Consider the following 17,400-nt stretch of genomic DNA (forward strand, 5'->3'; position numbering starts at 1 on the left):
TTCTCAACCCAAACGAGCCGTTTTTGCATATGTATTTTCAAATGTTTAAACCAAAAGCTAGGAAATCCCTGGTTATGCCACGTGTTCTTTACACCTCTAAATCTAGCACACAGGTAATCTAAGGTGAAATATTGACAATCTTTGAATGTGACAAATATTTTAATGCACACCATGTAAATGCAAGAGTTATATTTATACGCATATTCATTATGTATACTTTCATTTTTCCATATTCAGTCAAAAACATAGGTATTAAATTATTTCATAACATCTATATATACTTGAGATATCAGTATATTTTAATGTGACCAGTAATCACTATCTTGCAGTAGTAGTAGCCACTTTCAAGTGGTTTTGTTGAGCATAGTTTATATCGGAAATGGTTATAGGGAAACTTTTTTTACACTGCCAAAAGTTATTTGCCAGGTGACATTGTGAATGAAGCATTAGCTCAAAACTAGTAAGTAAACATTAATTAGTTCTCAGCACATTGTTTCAGAATTATATTTTCGAAGTTTAGAAGAAAAAAAAACAACCAAAAACATGAATTTGATATAACCAATATATTTTTGTATCTGATGTAACTAAGATTAGTTTGTCAAAATTCCAACATAAACATGAAACTAAGTGTAAATTATCTAGTAAACAAAACATTTAAATAAAAAGTTCATACATAAATAAACCATAACTCAATAATGGAAGTCCACGAGTTTAACTAAAGTTCATTACTTGGTAAAACAAACATAAAATGAACTGACAACTTTGTGAAAGTTTGGATTGACATGAAGTCAATAATGAAAAACTGAGATGGCTGTATGATGAGATAAAACTAAAGATACCAAACAAACTTCATTTACAACAATATTTATTCACCTATGAGAAGAAAATCAGTAACTTATCTTTTGACATATAAAAAAATATGCACGACCACAAACAAAGTGATAAGAGTAAACAGATGTAAAATATCAAATAGAAATTAACTTATTTTCTTAGGTAATAAAATGGAAATCATGTTTAAACATGGTATCTATTTTTCAAGATTAAAACATAAATTGGCTTAAGTTTTCATTTAGAACTAATTTAGATAAAATCCCTTCATGACAATTCTAAACTTTTAAAAAAATTAATGTCTTTCGTAATTTTTTCTATCCTATAGGTTTCTGAATAATTTCTTTTTACTGCAAAAATATATCTTTTAATATATCTGAATGTCATTAACTGCACAAATATATTACATTTAGCACCATGTTTTCATACAAAACAGCACGAGAGCCATATTTTAATAATCCTTCAATCCCTGATAATATATAATATTAAGCTATAGGAATAGTAAAAAAATACAATTTTATATTTCCCTTCATTCATAATTTATAGGTATATAAAATATAATACCAGCAGTGTTTTCTATGAATACACACATTGATAACAAGAAAAATGAACAAGTGTCAAGAGCCAGTAGCTAGTTCTTTATCCATATATTTATTCCAATTCCACTAATTATCATCCACTGTATATTTATCAGTATATACTGTTTCTAAAAGTTTAAAGTATTTATTATATAGAACATCAGACAGCTACTCCTTGTTAACATTAAGTTACAAGATTTACACTTGTATACTTTTCAAAATTTAGTGACTTGTACAGTTTTATTTTCTATACTAGATCCAAATGAGTAAATCTTTTATTTATATTTGTACTTGTATTTTGTTCAAAGTTTGCTTGGTTCTAACATTTCTCTAAAACAGCACATGATCAAAAGTTTAACTTTGTAAAAAAGTAAAAAACAGCAAAAAATTTTCATAGATGATGTAAGACAATAAATGATCTTTATAGTTGTTGATATTTCACAACCAAGACACATTGTATAAGAATCCCATCAGTTTCCACAAGTCTGAATAGAAAAATGATAAACTTCGTGGTATAAACTTTGATGGATAAGAAACTGTATAAAACAAACAAGTTTGCTTTAATGTCGAGTCAGAAATTAAACTAAAATATAATCATTGAATCGGCTTGTCAATAAAATAAAGCATAATACATGAGATATATGAGTAACCTAACAAATATGTCAAAAACCACTGAAGAAGTTCATGAAAGCTATTTTCTCTCATTCAGAATTGAGAGTCAAAAACCCTTCCCATTTTCCATGTTTAATATAATGTTAATTTTATCACTTTGTTTAACTGTACTTTTAACTTATTACAAACCTATTCAAAACTTAACACCACAAACAACTTGTTATTTAAGTACCTTCTTCTTATATTTGAAAACAATAACTTCTGATCATAACAATTAAAAAACAAAACGTTTACAAACCTTGTTATAACACATGGCACATCAATACAAGTATGCCCCCTGCACCACATACATGTTCAAAATTAGTATCTTAAAAACAAATGGCACATTTTTAATTATAGTAATAAGAACAACTAAAGGATACACGCATTACTTTTATTATTAATGCCTATTGTAACAAGGGCCTGAAACAAAGTATCCACAAAAATTTATAATTTTAATATTGAAAAAACAATAACAATCAAATCCATCATTTTCTGGGTTTAACTAGAAAGATAATCTCAAGAATTGCATATTCAAGAGATTCAATGCTGAAATACTAGATCTTCATATCAAACAAAAAGATTCACTAGTTTGTGTAACAGTTAAGGTGACAACACTAATTCTGCCACATAAATGGTCACATGTGGATACGTATTCAACTTTCCATTGAACAGTGATCAAAATAACATGAATACAATACATTTAAACACCTGTACAGTTTAAACAGGACTATCAGATTTCAACTTAGAATTTTTTGCACCACACAAAAATTGGTTTCATGCAATTATATATATATATATATATATATATATCATATTCATTGAAAATGGAATCATAGAAAACCACAAACAAGGATATGTATACAGTCCACCATTTAATTACTGCTAGGAAAATTTATAAAGTTAATGACTGTAATGAATGTGAAAGATGTACACGAACTACAACTGAAGAATATATACACATAACTGTTCTTAACCATTGAGCTCAGTGTAATTTGTACAAATAACATGTAATTTTAACAATTTTAAAACAATGTTTATAAAAGTGACTAACATATTATAGTATAAAAGTTCATCAGCTAAAACGAATTCACTAAGTTTGAGCATATCATATTTGAAAATTTTGGTAAAGAAATTCCTTTAATCTCAATTTTCAAATTAAGAACATTTTCCAACATCATGAAATTTTCAGTCAAAGTATTATTATTTAATCACCATTACATACCCTTAAGTTTTACTTTAAGTTTCTTTACAATTCCAGAAATATTAAATGACAGCAAGATACTTGAGAAGCAATTGATTTGCATTGCTGAAATTAATAAGATACTTTTCAAAAATACATAAATTGAGTAAAACTAATTGAGTACACACTTCAGTTCCACTTGTGTTTTATTCAAATGATTCTAAAAACGATCCTAAGCTGTTCTGAAAGAATTATCTTTTCTTAACAAGTATAAGCTGAATAAATAAACTGTAGCAAAAACTGCTAACTGATTTTATTACAGATGCATAAAGAATTTTTATTAGAATCAATGTTTTCAGCAGTCTTTAAATGACCACATGTCACAATGTGTACAAATGAAATTTTTTTCAAAAGCTAAAGCAAGTTTTAATTCAATCATAAAAATTAGAATTTTTTTAAAGCAAAATTGAATAATGACAGATGGATTAGCAGATTATATGTACAGTGAATAGTTATTAATTTTTCTAGGTCACATTAAATTGATATTTGTTAGTCAAACTTGGATAAAAATAATTTCTTGGTCTTATTCATGATGTTACAAAGATATGAAAGTTCAAAAGTCTCAAGAGTAATGAATAAAAACCCTATAACTCAACCACTTTTTAAAGGTGGAACTTTCTTCATTCAGTTTGCCACTGAAGAAAGGTCCACACTTTGAAAGCTCTCAGGTTATAGTTTTTATTTATTCCTTAGTCTTAGTTTCATTGAGACCATAAATAGGATTTCCTACCATAAAATACATTTTTAAAGATAAATTTTGGACTACCATGACAGATGTTCAAGCATATTAAAAAATTAATGGACAGCATTCAGTTTAATATGGTAACGGATATTCTAGCATTAATGTGTTTGTTTGTAATAAATGAGATTACCAAAGCATACTGACTACATCAAGACCATAACCCTTCCTTGCTTGATAAGACAAGACTGCTTACAATAATAATGCTGATGAATTCTTAACCTGGTGATTTTCAAACATTTCATCATAAGGAAACAAAAAACAAAAAAACTTAAGTAACTTCCTGTTCAATCAACATTCATAAAAACACAAGTTCTGTGCACTAGGTCAAAGCAAATACCATCATCAAGTTGACTGGAAAGTTTGTTGTTGTTGTTGGTTGTTTTTTTTTTATATAAGTTTTAAGTTTATTTGTAAAAGATTAGGGACACCAATGATACTATGTACAAAAGTGTTAAACCTCTGGATTGTAACTTTTCAATGTACAACTCAGAATACGTTTTATAAAAAATGCAGCTTTTTAACAAGAATTAAGCCAATTTTTATTTTATCAAGGAAAATATGAAAGGAATCTGTTATGTATTACCTTAATTATTCCACAAATAAAATTCTCTAATTGTAATGAACAATGACTTTTGAGACTGAAAAAAACCCTACAAAGGATAGTACAAATTAACTTGTACAAGCTGCTCTACAAACAAATAAATCAAACAGCTTGTTTATTTATTTAATTGTTAAACATAAAGCTACATAATTGGGTATCTGTGGCTGTGCCAACTACAGATATCAAAATCCAATTTTTATTATCACCTTCTATATCTAATTAATTCAATATAACTAAGCTTTCAATAAAATATAACTGTCAAGTAATCTTTTTTGGCTCATGCTCAGATTATAAGGAAGGTAACTGTTGCAGATAACATGAAAATAAAACCTATTATCTATTAGCAGGTAAAAATATCTTTTTTATATATATGTATAGCTCCTAAGTACAGAATAATGGTAACCTGAGGCCACAATTAAAAAAATCAACAATACACAATCATATGTTACATGTTTCTAGTATAACAACCTGATTTATGTTTATTCAATCAACTAATAAGTATGTTATTCTTTTTTAAAAATCATTACAAACTATTGGCATTTTACTTATCCACATTAAAGATCCAGATTTGAAAATATCATCACAACTGCTGGATTCTATTGTACTTTTCTTTCATGTCCATCTGATCGTTTCTCGGATCTTTCTTTTTACGGGCAATTAATAATTTGTGCATTTCTGAAGCACTCATATTGAAGTTCAGGTTGCTTGCAGGTGGTGAAATTCCAGGATCATTTTGACTGTGATTGCTTGAGTGAGGTGATTCAGGGGCTGAGTCAGTGCTACCATGGTTCAAGTTGACTTCTCCATTTTTAGGCTGGCTTGGAGGAGTTGACTTAGCCAAAGCTCCATTCTAAATGTTAAAAACAAACATGCTAATCAAAATAAATTAAAATGAGATATAAAGATTTATTTATTTAATAAACACATTATGGTATTAGTTTTTGTTATTTGATGAAATGGTTTGTGCTCACTGGAGATGTATTCATTAATGAATAAAACAGGCTTGCAATGATTTTATCATCTTGAAATGTTTCCATGTTCTACAGTAATTTCTGCATGTTGAATCTGAAAACAGTATTCATATTTTTCCATCATGTAGATGTTTTGCACAAGTGAATCATTTTTAACAAAATGAAGTCACATTTTGTTATGATTAAGCTATTGACAACCACTAGCTATATACTACTCTAGACCAATCATGATGTGAGAGTTAACATTTGTTCTAGAACCCAAACATAAAATATTCACTGTAGTAAATGAAACAATTTGATCTACGTTTTTTTTTCTTCCCAATTTTTAAGTACTCCCAACGTGATAAAAAAATTGAATATTATTTTTGACATTTGCATTGCTTAATTATGGAAAATACATTATTAAAACCAAAAGAATTTTTATGAAGCTTAAATTCACTAGCCTGTGTAATCAGCTATGTCCATTTTGAAAACAGATAGAAAAAGTTTATTTTGTTGACAAAAGTAATCAAACTTTGAAATCAACCAATAAAAAAATGCAACTTAAGCAACAGTAATACTTAACTTGTAGTCTATAAGTGGTGTGCAGTACAAGTATTTTGCTTTTAAAATATTAATTGGAATAATACTACTACTCCTGAAGAACTTCACTATCACATTGGCTCCAGTTATCTAACAAACAGATCAGTAGGAGTGGAAGTTTGGACATTGCCTCTTGTTGCAGTTCAAATATTGTGTATGCTAATTATTTACTTCTGGGTATTCAATATCATGTAATACATAAATAAAATCGCACAGTTTATAATTATACGTTCTCAACCAACTTGCCACAAACACTAGTCCATACCAGAATGTATTAAAACAAACTGCACAAAATCAGAATTATAAAATTTTCCTTGGAAAGAGCACATCCAAATATTCTAACTGTACTGAGCACAAAGTTACCCTCGGCCATCACTACTGAATTAGTAATTGGCAACTGATAAACAGCCATGGTAGCCTTTGTGATAAATCAATAACCATTCAAACTGCAAACTAGAACATCTCTAGCACTGACAAAATTTTTACTTTTTTGAAAATCAATTATAGGAATTAAAAATTTATTGTTAACTGCAAAATTGAAACCTTCACTGCAAAGGTGTTAGCACCTAATGATATGAAGCACAAGCCTCACTATATGAATTTCAGTCTTGAAGGAACCACATGGTTGTCTTTCATCTGCTTGTACTTGTATTTTTGAGTAATGTAAACATTAAGGAGGTAAAAATTTTGAAATATTGTTTGTTTATTGTGCTTACAATATAAGCCAAAACACAACGTCCAAAGTACACTCACTTTTTTCAGGAAAAGTTGAATAAAAATGTTATTCTGGTTTACATATTACACATATTACAAAGGAACAAAGTTGCAAATAATTTATAAGTTCTCTTCTGGCTTTAACTACATTGTAACAATGATAAGGTACAGGTACTATCATGTGAAATATCAGACTTTCCAGCTATAACTTTCTCATGTAGACTTTGAATAGTTAAGATATTTACTATCTTTAATAACAATTTGTATTTACACATGTTCATTCCTACTGTAGGATGTTTTGAATTAATTTGAAATTCTTAGAAAAACAATGGTCTCAAATCTGGCTACTGCTCTCCTACCATACTTTCAATTCTCAGATGTAGCAAACTTCTCTGCTGTTGAAATGCTCTTCAGAATGCTTCACATTGTTGAATAATATACCATTCCATTTTCTTGTATAAACCAACAGTTTAAGCTAATTTTTCACTGCTTTATTCTAAAATATTGTTCTTATTTTGTTAGTTCTCTATACTGGTTAGTGAACACAAACTCAAATGAAAATGTGTAAAAAATAAATACATTATGAAAATACAAAGAATCAAGCTCATGCAATTTACATGTTATGGTACTCAGTAATTGTTCTTTAAATCACATCACAATAATAACTTATGACTGGTATGACATTATTAGTTAAACAATTTATAAGTTACTTAATTTTTATTTTTATTTTAAAGTTGCATTCAGTCATACAAGTGACAAGATAGAGCAATGAAGTATTAAAAACAGTGCAACAGTTATTTCAGTAAAAGACAGACAATTTGTGGCAATTGCTAGAATGATTAATTGATTAGTACAACATTCCTTGAATTACGGTGTACATGCTCCGTATCAGCAAAAAAAAACACCTAATCCGTTTACAGTGGATATTTTCAGCCAGTTGCCTTCCCTTTAGTTATCAGTTAAATTAGTGACACATAGCCTTAGGAGATTTTCCATAAACACAGGGCAAGCAGGTTTGGTGGAAATTAAAAATGAAGAGTCACTCAACTCATAAAGCAGCTACTAGATCATGGCTTCCAAGACTTGTACAAATTACCTTTAGTAAATTCAGGTCATTGTGTTTAAATTAATAAACAGATAATTTTTTACAGGAAACCTATTCAATCTTCTATTTGGTAATTAAAAGCTAAATCAGCTTTACTTTTTTCACAATATTTCAAGAAGTAATAACAACCAGAAATTCATCATTGAAAATATTTTTACATGAAACATACTTTTTTGTGAATAATTACTACTGAAATCAAATAATTTGCTTGCTACATTGTCAATAAGAAGTCTTGGTAACTGTTTCAGACTATTCACAAACCTCTAACAGCAGTAGCTCTTCAGCACATTTAACAGATTATGTCCTTTAAATGGCAAAATTCAAAGTAAACACTGTTTCAAGAGGTCTAATCATTTAAAATAATGTTATCATTCTTAATTCTCAACCTCTAGAGTCAGGTTATAATGAAAACACACTATAAAAATAACATTAACCATTATCCCACATTAACTTGCTAGTACTGAAGAAGTCTGAAGTGTGTGAAACAACAGTACAAGTGATAGGACACATTGACAAATATTTACCTTCTTTAAATTAAGGTTTAAGAGCAATTTTTATGGATTTATACAAAATCAATATTATAACTTATTCCCAAAATATAGAATGTTGAATCAAAAGTCCCATAAAATTGAAAAAGATTTTATTAATGTGACAAATACTTTTGTGTGTGATAATGCATATCTGATATTTTATTAAACACTACCATAAAATGCCCACCAACATCCCACTGTAGGATTCTAAGATCCCCTGATGATTCACAAAAGTCGATATACCAGTAAAGCAACACCTCCAGTATATTAATTACTTCTATAGCTACCCCAGTGTGCCAATTCATTAACTTATTTGTTTGTTGCCATTTTCTGAACTTAATTCAACTTAACTCTTTTGAAAAGCAAACAGTTTTAATTTATCTTTTCAGAATTTTTTCTTCGTGTTTTTATTAAAATTCTTTTCATTCTACAAATTCTCCAATTTATAATTTTCTTCCTGTTGTTTGTTGCTGCTTCCCAAACTTAGTTCAATTTAACTTTAATTCTCAGATTTCTAATTTTCTTCAAGTTTGTGTTGAAAGAGTATTTGGAAGAAAACCTCCAATATTGTTTATGGAGCACCTGAGAAATATAAAAAATAAAAGTACTTTTCAATAGACCTTCTGAAAACATTATGGAGCGTAAGGACGAAAACTTCTGAATAAGATCTAAAAATTAATATTGCATACTTTCAGAATCTCCTTAGTATGTATGCAAAGTTTCAGATCTATACATTTTTTTTCTTTTGGAGCTGTGGTGGCCATAAACACAGACAGGTTCTAATTATTATTATAGATTGTAACAAGCCTAAGAAATAACAGGATAAGGTATTTTGTAGCTATTAAAATATTCAGTGGATAAAAGATTTACATGTATGGATCTCAGCTAAGGATAAATAATATGAATTCACAGGTATTAAAGTATCAGAGCAGGTTACTATTCCAACAGCAAGTCCTTTAAATCATTAAATAAAATTGAAATTTAGAAGATGTAAAAGTAACAATTTAAACAAAACAATATTATGGTGCTTGGAGGTATTAAGGAAAAAAAAAATTATGTTTGGAAAAATTAAATTCCTCACTTTCTGTTGTATTTACTGGGGGGTATTTTAACTAACATAAGGAATTATTTCTAGGTATACAACAAGAAATTTGTTAACTACTCAAGGTCTGAGTAAAAATACAATGTTATCAAATACCAAATTCTTGCTTTTGGAAAAAATTGTGATTATATTAGATACACACATCTACGAACTTAGTCCTACATTCACACGACATGTGATGTAGGTAAACAGTTATTGTATTGGTCTTTTCTTGCAATCTCTTTATAACAGGAGCAAAAGTTCAAAGTCCATTTATAGCTTTGAACACAAACAGGAAAAACAGTTTAGTCCTACCAGTACATTACATGCACTATTCCACTTTCCATAACTACTTTAATTATTACATCATTCAAAAACAAATGCTGATACATAATGTCACTTTGTACATTCAGTGTAGACACTTAAAGGATAAAGAGAAAACTACATTACTGTTCTAACAGACACGTTTATATATATGAAAGATAACAATGAGTTCTTCCAAAAACATTAAAGTATTCAGATGGTACCTATGGAACATTACATTGCCGTTCTTATGGACACTATTATGGGTATGAAAGATAACAAGTTCTTCCAAAAATATTAAATTATCCAGATGGTTACCTAATGTTCTTGTTAGTTCAAAAAACCTGTTGTTACCCATTTTCTTTTTAAATAAAAGATGTGAAGTTTATATTACACAGAATAAATCTAGGCTATTTTGGTTTCTGGATCACAAGTGTAAGTATATGTATAGAGTGGTCATAAACAATCTCACTGGAAAAAAAAAAAAGGGGTGTAGTTAATCTGTTTTGCATAAATTGCTTCTAATTTTTGTAAATTTAAAAGAAAACTATTAGACCACTAAATTTTATACTAAATTAAAAAGTAATGACAATATGATCATCATCCAGTCCAAATTAATTAAATACAAATACAATTCACTCTTGCTCACTATCCAAGTAAAATAAAAGTTGCATGAATTTGGCAAGTATTGGAATATTATTTAAAATCACCCAGAAAAATTTTAAATAAAAAGACAGAAATTACATGTACTAGTTGCAATGGAAATTGATATACTAGGTTTATTTGAAAGATTTTTTAAATATATTAGTTATTAGCATAATTTTGTGCATTATAATAATAATAGAAAAATATATCTATCAAAGAATGAAACTTTGAATAACTGCAAGAGAAAAAAACAGCTTAGGTGACTTTTAGTGTGATAATTGTAAAATAAATATTCTCTATTCAAGAACTGAATTATATTTATCATTGTATGTTCAAGTTGGTGACACTGAAAGAGCATATTTGCAATCAGTCACGAAAATATCAACAGGCAGTTTACATATAGATCAACCACAACATTAAAAACTTGTTCAAGAATCACCTTATACTACAGTCAACTGAATACATGTTCACTCAAAAAACTATTGTTATTCATAGTCATTAGCCAAATTATAAATCAAATATACACTAATGAAACATTAGGCAAGATAATTTTAATAACAAAGCTCATATTCCTAAAATTAATTTCTTAAACTTTTAACAAAATAAACTTTCAAAAGTATAAAGCTTTTGTAAATGAAAATGTTCAAGAAAAAATATTAATGATTTAAATCTTAAGTTTCATTTCATTTGTACAATTTAAAAATACAGGGTGTTCAAAAAGTCACTGTGCACTTGTACATTTATTAAGACATAGAATACAGTATAGAATACAGGAGGTAAATATGAATGACAATTATAAACAATGTTAAAAGTGACCCCCGTTGGCATCAATACAGGCTTGGATCCTTCTTATTTTGTTTATAAAAACCGCTATCAGTTGCTGGCTTGAAATAGACTGAATGAATGCTGTTATCGCTGCTTTCAAAACTGCACAGTGACTTTCCAAACACCCTGTATATATGACACATACACAAATACACTTACTGGCGATGTTAATTGAGTTTTTGATTGATCATTTATTTTCATATCTGGCATTCTCTCTTCTATTACAGTATCATCCACATTTTCATCAGAAGTTGTGCTGTTGAAGGGCCTTTTCATTGGTGTCTTTCCAAAAACAACATTATCCTGAGTGCTTTTGACCACTATTTTCTTCTCTTTGTACCATCTATCAGCTTCTGGATCTACAACCAGTAACTTGGTTTCATTTGGCACACATTTTATTCGTTCAACAACTTGTTTATGATTCTCATTTGCTATATTTACTCCATTCACCTCTATGATTCTATCTCCCTCTCTTAAACCAGCCAATTCAGCAGGGCTATCTTCATCAATTTTTCCAATGTATTGACCAGGTTTGGATTTTTCTGCATGCAAGTTAAAACCATAACCTTCAAAATCTGGCCACTTTATAATATGACATAACCTTGGTGCTGGTGCATCCAATGGAAGCTCTGATGACATTGTGCTAACCCAGAAATTCAGAATAACACATTTAAACTTTAAGCAACAACACTTAAAGCTAGATCCTAACCTAAGTAACTTTTTCAATTCTTTTAATTCCAATGCAATTAAAAAACATAATATGGTTATACGTGTAACAATTAACCTCAAGCTTAAACTGTAAATATGAGGATAGTTTACAAAGCTTACATGTGGCTTTATGTACTTATCTTCAATTCATACATGTACAAAGTATGCACTTTGCAGGCCAGGCACTTCTCATCACTAAGAAAATATTAGACACTTTTAGTAAAGTAAACAGCAATAAAATTCAACCCTATGTATAACCCACAGAATGTGTAATTGCCTTAATATCCACTTTAATTTTTTTACAATTCTACCAGACAAACACAAAAATGCACCTAAATGCACTAACAAATCAAACAAGAAATGAGAAGTAGCAACCAAGTACAAAGGTTGTAACAAGAAGAGCTAATTGTTTGATTTACTTCTGTATTTACTAAGTTCTAAGAAAAATAAGTTTAAAAACTTGTTTGTAAATAGTAATAATCTGTATACATATATTATAACTGAAATGTGGCTGTATTTTACAAACTACTAATCCAATAAAACACAGTCAAAACAGGTCATTTTGTAAATACTAAAGGTCAGTTTTATATTACTGGATACAGTAATGAGTGCATGTGTGATGCATCATTACAACATATATATATATAAAATGTAAGCTATTTGGTCTAAACATTTAAGATTTGTATTGTGATCTGTAGCCATTCCAGAACAAAAATGCAATTTGTGTTTATTTATGATTATTACAAAGTTGGTCAAACTGAAAAATCCTCTATATTTAGGGTAGAATAAATAACAGAAAAAAGTTTTACTGAAAACAAATGTCTGAACTGTATTTATGAAGTTTTAGATATTACACAATAATATTTTAGATTTTTGGGATGAAAAATAGTTTTTAAATCAAAACAGAAAAATCACTTCACACTAGAACTAGTAATAAAACAAACTCCATAAACAGATCTTTAGTAGAAAAAAAAAAAAAAAAAAAAAACTTCAAGAATCTGAATTTTTGGGTAAAGAAAGAAAGATTTTGAATCCATATTAAAAAAAGATACCAAATTTTGTGAAGATACACAAAAAGTATTGAAAGTTACAGTGTAAATATTTAACTTGTGCAAATGTGTATACGAACTTGTGCATTTCATACCAAGCCCTTCATAAAAGGGTTAACATTCTGTTCAAATGAAACATGTACACTATACACAGAACACATTCAAAATAATTACAAAATATAAAAATATATTGTTCATACACACACACCCACACATTTATACAATGTAGATCCAAGTTGAACAGGAAAAATAAAATTCCCGAATCCTTTCCATATACACTTAAATTTCTACACGTTCAATTATTTCACTTGCAGCAACTTTCACATTCTATTCAATGCAATCAATCTGGGAACAAATCTGGTCTCATCCCATTGGATACAGTGGTTTAAGAGTGTTCAGTAGTACAATTCTCTCACAGCCATTTCTTTTGAGGAAATTTAAAAGCGTAACTAGTATTAGTCAATTTCAAAGACTTGCTGGACACTGTGATTATGTTGAAACTACACACACTGAATAAATGTAAAAAAATTTTATTTTTTTATATATATTAGTAAATAGGAGGAAACATGATGTGCCTGCATATCACATCAAGATAATATAGAAGTAGAAAGACACCTGGACCAATGGACTACAGTTATTCTGTTGATTGTACTCTTGAGTAGAATTCTTCACAAAATAGTATAATAATTCTCAAATGTTTATATGCAAAAACGGCTCGTTTGGGCTGAGAAAACACTTTACATAGAAGAGCGAACAACGTTTCGACCTTCTTCGGTCATCGTCAGGTTCACAAAGAAAGAGGTAACTGACCGGAAGCTGACCACATGTTTGAAAAGGGTTGTGTAACTGTGTGTCGAAATGTAGAGGGCGGTATTTGTGAACCTGACGATGACCGAAGAAGGTCGAAACGTTGTTTGCTCTTCTATGTAAAGTGTTTTCTCAGCCCAAACGAGCCGTTTTTGCATATAAATTTCTCAACAAGTGGGTTTCTCGTCATCACTGAATTCTCAAATGTATTCACAGTGAAAATTATGACAAAATGGTAGGTAAAAAGAAAATGTCAATCAAGAGGAAAACAGATTTCTTCACATTGAAACCACAAATAACTTACCACATCCTATTGCATCTGCATCAACCTATAAACCAACACTATCATCTTCATTATCTCTTAATTTGTCTCCAAATAGTAAAATGGATTAGAAAAATGTCAAAGTTCTAGTCCCACAAATTACTTTAAAAATGTGGTCACAGTGAATACAATAATGTCATTTATTCAAACTTTACAGAAGTGTTACTGTGCAACATCCCTCTCTACTTACATTTATCAGCTTGCTATACATGAACAGTTGCAGTCCTTTACAGTAGACGAGTTCATCAATTATAATGTTACATTTATCTTACTAACTATAGAGGCTTTAGATTCTTGCTGAAGACATTGTTCATTTTTAACTCTATTCACAACAAATAATTTCAGAAACAGCTGTTGCAAGACTTGTGAAAAATATTAAATTGCATTTATGCATAGGCTAAAAGAAAGAAAAAATATTTAAAGACTGAAGATTGGAATGTAACTGCTGTAGCCAATATTCCCCATCAAAGTAACAATTATGTTTTTAAATGTGCTTCACGTTTCCAGCTTTCCTCTAGTGCCATGAACAGCATACTTCCAAGATCCTGGATACATTGTTATTTTCAAACATAAATCAAAATTAGGAAAACAAAATCAAAAGTTAAAAATGAACAAATTCATAAATATGATTAAAGAGTTTCATGTTATGGAAAAACTTTGTCCAAATGCAACATCTCAGTGAATGAGAAAGGTGCAAGTGGTACTCTGCACAGATTGGAACCTGTATTAAAATAATGCAACAACTGGATAATGTGCAGTATAAGTGAATGTGTGTGTGTGTGTGTGTGTGTGTGTGTGTGTGTGTGTGTGTGTGTGGGATACTCAACACAAGTATACTGTTCTCTACACACAATTTCATCAACAATATGTGTATGATACATGCTGATAATGTCAGCACTTTCCAGGTGACAGACATAGTTCTGATTTCAGAGTGATACATGTCATCAGTTTTAACGGCTTAAAGATAACTTTGCACCCATCTCCAAATATGTAACATTTAGAACTTATGAATAAACTGTCTCATTTATTTTATGACTATAGTAAACTTTGTACTATTTCACATTCTGGAGCTAAATTGTTGATGACTGAAAAATTTGCTTCTCACTACTGAACAGATGATACATTATATATATTCTTTTTTAAATGGTAAGTACAAAACCATCTTTTAGTAATGGTTAAATCAGTATTGAGTTACAATATATTAATCCTTTCACTATTGCTGAGAGTTGTATTTCTCAATGCATCAATGCAGTAGGAAATATATGCTCCTGTCACAGTGAATGTATCAAGCTATTATTATTTTCTAGAAAAATAACATTTTGATTATTACCAACACAAAATACTAAACCTGCATAGTGTACAGGTCCTCACATAAATCATAGTATATCAATATATACATTTTAATTATAATATGCCCTTTATGACAATTTAAGCACATAAGCATTTTCCACACTTCACATGAATGGCTTAATGTGACTGTCATATACTTTTCATTACAGAAATTGTCCAATGTTATTTACACGTATTAAGACATGCCTCTCTTACAAAGTGCATATATTATACACAAATATTTGGATTTAGGACATTAAACTACATTAGGTGTTTTTCACACTAACTAGATATTTTTCACTGCCCCTAAACATGTCACCTTATGTGATTAATTTTTTGATTTCAGATTCTAAAATCTAGCAATATTCTCAACCCGAAGGAAATATTAAAAAGCGATTACAAATTAAAAAAGTTACACTATACTCTATAGTGTTTAATATATATCTTAGCAATTACACTATTTACGACACAACTTATAAATGTACAGTTACAATTAAACTATAACCTACAATAACTGTTACAAAGAGATACCCAGAAGCGTTTTAACACAATCGGCGCAATCTTCTAAGAAATCTCGTCGATACTTTGGCCCCGACGGTAAACACGTCCTCGAGATAGCTATAACATAAATTATTAAGCCTAAAAATAGATTTAAAACGCGAGGATTAAAATAGATAATCTCGCTATTTTTACGACACTTTAAAATTTGGACTGGTAATTTAAACAGTAACAAATAACCACTAATTCCTTCAATTCTCGAATTTATCTTTAACTAAATAATAATACAAAAGTCGACATTTTTAAAATGTATCTAGCGTATTATAACACACACCTCAACTACCGTCCAAACGCCTTTCCAGTGTGGCACTATTACCACCTGTAACCCCTGTTTTTTAACTGAGTAAATATTTTATTGAAATCACATTTCTTTGTAGAGGGCGCGATACAAAATGCTATTAATTTGTTTACTCATGTATCTTGGGGTATTTATTACATAAAAGCAATGCATCATTTAAACTACATTATTGTAAAAACAGGCATGTTCACATGTTACGTCCACTTTTATTCTGCCTGATAATGGACAAGAACAAATGTGGACGAGACAGCAGAATCTATTTATATATACATAGAATTTTCTCAACCCAAACCAGCCGTTTTTACATTTTTCTCTACAAGTGGGTTTTCTCGTCATCACTGATTATACAAGACCTCGTTCTTATATAATGTGGTAAATGCCAATTTTAAATTAATGTTATATTTAAATGAAACACCACCAACACATACATGTATACATATATATACTTATTTACTATGCACAAGGCTTGTTTGAAGTTAAGCACAAAGCTACACAACGGGCTATCTGTTCTTTGCCTACCACGAGTACTGAAACCAGGTACAGAACATGCCTTTGTGAACCTGACGATGACCGAAGAAGGTCGAAACGTTGTTCACTCTTCTATGTAAAAGTGTTTTCTCAGCCCAAGCGAGCCGTTTTTGCATATAAACCAGGTTTCTAGCTGGGCAAGTCCGCAGACATACCTCTGGTCCATTGGAGATCCTACAAAAGCCAACGCATTCAAATTAAATATAAAATAATATAAAACATTAATATATACGTCCATGTTTATGCAATTTTAATTCAAGTATGACCGAAGAACTGAAAATACGGGTTTTTCATTTTTTATTAAAGAATAATCTCTGTGTTTAATTATTTCCAGCGATTTTCTTACATTGGGTTCAGTATAATTACTCAGAAAACAAACTTATTCGGCCTGATTTTTTTAAT

The 17,400-nt window shown here is 29.5% G+C and overlaps 1 protein-coding gene across 3 annotated transcripts; it reads right to left on the reverse strand.

Moving 5' to 3' along the window:
• Nucleotides 1-848: 848 nt before the first annotated feature.
• On the reverse strand, nucleotides 849-16,537 carry LOC143249609 (uncharacterized). Of its 3 annotated transcripts, XM_076499752.1 has the most exons (4): nucleotides 16,447-16,477; nucleotides 16,124-16,232; nucleotides 11,559-12,042; nucleotides 849-5,493 (listed from the first exon to the last, which is right to left on the reverse strand). In XM_076499752.1, the coding sequence occupies exons 3-4, from the start codon at nucleotides 12,036-12,038 to the stop codon at nucleotides 5,224-5,226; spliced, it is 750 nt and encodes a 249-aa protein (XP_076355867.1). In that variant the 5' UTR covers nucleotides 12,039-12,042; nucleotides 16,124-16,232; nucleotides 16,447-16,477; the 3' UTR covers nucleotides 849-5,223. The 3 variants fall into 3 exon arrangements, with proteins under 3 accessions (XP_076355867.1, XP_076355866.1, XP_076355868.1); XM_076499751.1 differs by lacking the exon at nucleotides 16,124-16,232 and having other exon boundaries at nucleotides 16,447-16,537; XM_076499753.1 differs by lacking the exon at nucleotides 16,447-16,477 and having other exon boundaries at nucleotides 16,146-16,238.
• Nucleotides 16,538-17,400: the final 863 nt, after the last annotated feature.

Source organism: Tachypleus tridentatus, chromosome 4 (genome assembly GCF_004210375.1).
Source record: "Tachypleus tridentatus isolate NWPU-2018 chromosome 4, ASM421037v1, whole genome shotgun sequence".
Lineage (NCBI taxonomy): Eukaryota > Metazoa > Arthropoda > Merostomata > Xiphosura > Limulidae > Tachypleus > Tachypleus tridentatus.